Source organism: Rhincodon typus, unplaced genomic scaffold (genome assembly GCF_021869965.1).
Source record: "Rhincodon typus isolate 14 unplaced genomic scaffold, sRhiTyp1.1 hic_rhity00000967, whole genome shotgun sequence".
In the NCBI taxonomy this organism is placed as follows: domain Eukaryota; kingdom Metazoa; phylum Chordata; class Chondrichthyes; order Orectolobiformes; family Rhincodontidae; genus Rhincodon; species Rhincodon typus.
In genome coordinates this window covers 27744-32079 of record NW_025966605.1, presented here as the reverse complement: position 1 = coordinate 32079, position 4336 = coordinate 27744, and the positions used below count along the sequence as shown (strand labels likewise).

General features: G+C 46.6%; 1 protein-coding gene across 1 annotated transcript in view; it reads left to right on the top strand.

Annotated features, from left to right (window-relative positions):
• LOC109938337 (tyrosine kinase receptor Cad96Ca-like) overlaps positions 1 to 2083 on the top strand; it is a 6681-nt gene extending 4598 nt beyond the window's left edge. The window contains exons 3-5 of the mRNA XM_048592284.1: positions 628 to 727; positions 1152 to 1251; positions 1894 to 2083. Of these exons, the coding sequence (XP_048448241.1) occupies positions 696 to 727; positions 1152 to 1251; positions 1894 to 2004 (243 nt within the window). The 5' untranslated portion in view covers positions 628 to 695 and the 3' untranslated portion in view covers positions 2005 to 2083. The remainder of the gene's footprint in view (positions 1 to 627; positions 728 to 1151; positions 1252 to 1893) is intronic.
• Positions 2084 to 4336: the final 2253 nt, after the last annotated feature.

Below are 4336 nucleotides of genomic sequence, written 5' to 3'. Positions count from 1 at the left end.
GACCTGTCTGTTTCCTCTCCACCTATCCTCTCCTCTATCCATCTTCTATCCGCCTCCCCCTCTCTCCCTATTTATTTCAGAACCCCCTTCCCCTCCCCCATTTCTGATGAAGGGTCTAGGCCCGAAACGTCAGCCTTCCTGCTCCTCTGATGCTGCTTGGCCTGCTGTGTTCATCCAGCTCGACACCTTGTTATCTCAATGTGGATACCGACTGTGTTTGACATCCTCTTCCCAACTTCAACACCTCCCTGTGTGACATTGATGACTCCGCTGATTCTCTCTCTCTCTCTGTGTTTCTCTCCCTCTCATCTTCTGTCACTCTGTCTCTCTCCCTCTTCCTCTTTCTATCTGTCTTTCTCACTCTATGTGTCTCTCACTTTCTGTCCCTCTGTATCTCTCCTCCTTTTCACTGTCACTCTCACTCCACCCCTCTCTCACTCTACCTTCCCCCCTCACTCTCTATTCCTATTCTCCCTTCCACCCACGCTCTCTCCCCCCATCTCTCACTCTCTCTCCCCCTCTCGCACTCTCTTCCCCCCCTCTCCCCATCCCTGCCCCCTTCTCTCTCCCTCCATCACTCTCTCTCCCTACTTCTCTCTCACACTGTCTCGGTCTCTCGGTCTCCAGGTAGTTCCCCGTACCCAGAGTTTGAGACTGCTGAGCAGGTGGTGCTGAACGTTTGCTCTGGATATAAAATGAAGAAGCCCTCACAGTGTCGAGATGAGATGTAAGAAGCCAAAGTTCATCTGAGTATTTTTTCTGAAATTCTCTTCCCACCCTCAAAACATGGTCAGATGATAATGATGGAAGGCTGTCGGAGAGTCAGTGTGGAGGCAGCTTTACTCTGTATCTAACCCCGTGCTGTCCCTGTCTTGGGAGTGTTTGATGGGGGGACAGTGTAGAGGGAGCTTTACTCTGTATGTAACCCCATGCTGTCCCTGTCCTGGGAGTGTTTGATGGGGACAGTGTAGAGGGAGCTTTACTCTGTATCTACCCTCGTGCTGCCGCTGTCCTGGGGGTGTTTGATGGGGTGACAGTGTAGAGGGAGCTTTACTCTGTATCTAACCCGTGCTGTCCCTGTCCTGGGAGTGGGGACTGTGTAGTGAGCTTGCTGCGTCCCTGTTTCTAAGAACTCTTGGTGTTTTTTTCAGTTATGAGTTGATGGATTTTTGTTGGACAGAGAGACATGACGAGCGGCCAACGTTCAATGACATCATGAAGTACCTGGAGGATTTGGTCGAGAATGATGCAGTGAGTAATCGCCATGTTTACCGAAACACAGAGAAAGGCTGGTTGTCCCTCTGACCTCCCAGTTCATAAGACGGAGTCAGGGACATTGCCAGGAGCTCTGTCATTAGTTTCACATGTTCCATATTCAGACAGTTGGTAATTAGATTTGTCAAAATTCCCAAGTCAGCACCTTTGGGAACTGTATCTCAGTCAGAGTCAGCCCCTTCAGGAACTGTATCCCAGTGAGAATCAGCCCCTTCAGGAACTGTATCCCAGTGAGAGTCAGCCCCTTCAGGAACTGTATCCCAGTGAGGGTCAGCCCCTTCAGGAACTGTATCCCAGTGAGAGTCAGCCCCTTCAGGAACTGTATCCCAGCGAGAGTCAGCGCCCTCAGGAACTGTATCCCAGTGAGAGTCAGCCCCTTCAGGAACTGTATCCCAGTGAGAGTCAGCACCTTCAGGAACTGTATCCCAGTGAGAGTCAGCCCCTTCAGGAACTGTATCCCAGTGAGAGTCAGGCCCTTCAGGAACTGTATCCCAGTGCGAGTCAGCTCCTTCAGGAACTGTATCCCAATGAGTGTACTTGTTAGAGAGGGAGTTGGTTATGAGTTGTATTGAGTCTGAATTTTGTTTGTGATTAATGTTCTGATCTCTTTCTCTGCAGGATTACATTCAGGTGGAAGACTGTATTGAGGAATGTCAGGTGGTTAACTCCATTCCCTGGGCCCTGCCTCATTCTGCCTGTCCAAAACACCTATGTTCGGGGCTGGCTTGACTCAGTATGAAACAGTGCTGCATGCGTTTGGGGGAAAAGATTGACAAATGGGCTAATCATTAAATTCTTGATGCCTCAGTGTAAGAGTTTGGAACTAATCTGAATTAAGTGCTGTTGTGTGTGAAGGTAGTTGTGTGTTAGATATTGACTGTATTCCGCTGTATTGATATGTCCTCAGACTGGGATGCTGGTGTGTCTGTCTGGTCCATGAGCGTTGGGATTGAGATCATTGTCTGTGAATGTATCAGAACAGAAGAAATAGCTGCAGGGGATGGACATTTGACCTCTTGAGCCACTTCTGCCATTCAGTACACATCAGGTTGATGTGATTCTGGTATATCTCCACTTTCCTGCCTCTCTCTCTCAGAAAATCTTGACTCCCTTGCAAATTAATAATCTGTCTAATTCTGTCTTGAATAAATTCAAAGACTCACCCCACCCTGCTGCCGTCTTAGGGAGAGCATTGCAAAGTCTGTTGACCCTCTGAGAGAAAATCGTCTTCCTCTTCTCCATCTCAAATGGAAGATCCCTCACACTGGAGCTGTTCCCCCGCTCCCTCCCATCCCGTTCTAGACTCCCCCAAGAGGGGAAACATCTTCCCAGTATCCACCATCACAATGTTATACCTTTCAATAAGGTCATCTCTCATTTTCCTAAATCCCAATTCCTATAAGCCCAACCTGGTCAACCATTACTCATAAGACAACACCTCAGAGGCTGCTCTGATGATGATAGCCAGCAAGGTAATGAAACGTCTGTGGAACAATGAACCAGCTCGGCGAGCCAACCAACCACAAAGACTACAACTTCATTCCAAGAAACAACACAACGTGAACCTTCCCAGAATCGTTTTCAATGAAGTTTCATCCCTGATTTAAAGAAGGCGATGGAAACTGTAGATGTACACTGTTGAAATCAGTCAACACACATTTGAATGTTTTCTTTGTTAAATATGGTGATGAGGCCAGTTAGCTCAGCAACTGAATGCCTATTGCTTGGTTAAGAATCATAAAATATATTTGGTCTATCCATTGCCACCTCGTAGACTTTATGCCGAAACATTTTGCATTATCTACACACAGTATAGATATAGTATATACCTCAGAATCTTGGATATTGATATTGCAGTAACAATTGGAGACCATTTAGCTCAGCAGCGAGATGGCTATTGTGTGGTTCAGAATCATGCTGAAAGTGCAGATTCAATTCCTGTTCCAGTGGTCTTGGGCCTTGCCTCCTTGTCCTGACCCTGAGAATGGAAGGCACCACCAAAGAAAACTGTCCAGGAAATGGGTCAAGGATGAAGCATCAGCAATGAGCCAAGGACCCATCTTCGGAACACCACGTATCATGTGGAATCATTGAGATGTGGGAAAGCTGGTGTTACACCTCGCTAAGGGAATGTGCTAGGAACTGAGCCCCACTACTTCTGGAGAATGTCAAAAAAGGTTCAAGAGTTTATCAACATACACAGATCACCCAAATTACCTGTTTTTTCAGACCCAGGTTGATAGAATGCACAGACCAGGTTTCTATACCTAACAAGAAAACAATTATAAACCATCTCCTTGTTATAACTCTATCCCCCTTATAAAACAGCCCCTACATACAGATAGATCCAGACAGACAAAACAACTGGATGTAGTGGGTGGAGGGAAAGCCTGGGAAGGCATTCAATGGTCCTTGTCCACAGAGTTTTCACTGAGAAAATTCTTTTTACTTAGAGTGACAGAGCTGTACAGCATGGAAACGGACCCTTTGGTCCAACTTGTCCAAGCTGACCAGACATCTTAAAATAATCTAGTCCCGTTTGCCAGCATTTGACCCATATCCCTATAAACCCTTCCTATTCATGTACCCATCTAAATGCCTTTTATATGTTGTAATTGTACCAGCCTCCACCACTTCCTCTGGCAGCTCATACACACATCACTCTCTGCGTGGAAAAGTTGCCCCTTAGTTCCCTTTTAAATCTTTCCCCTCTCACCTTAAACCTATGCCCTCTAGTTTTAGACTCGCCAACCCCAGGGAAAAGACCTTGTCCTTTCACCCTATCTATGCCCCTCATGATTTTATAGACATCTATATGGTCACTCCTCAGCCTCCGATGCTCCAGGGAAAATAGCCCCAGCGTATTCTACCTCTCCTTATAGTTCAAACCCTCTAACCCTGGCAACATCCTTGTAAATCTTTTCTGAACACTTTCAAGTTTCACAACATCCTTCCGATTGCAGGGACACCAAAATTCCAAGTTTTATTCCAAAAGTGGCCTAACCACTGTCCTATGCAACCGCAACATGATGTCCCAACTCCTATACTCAATGCATTGACC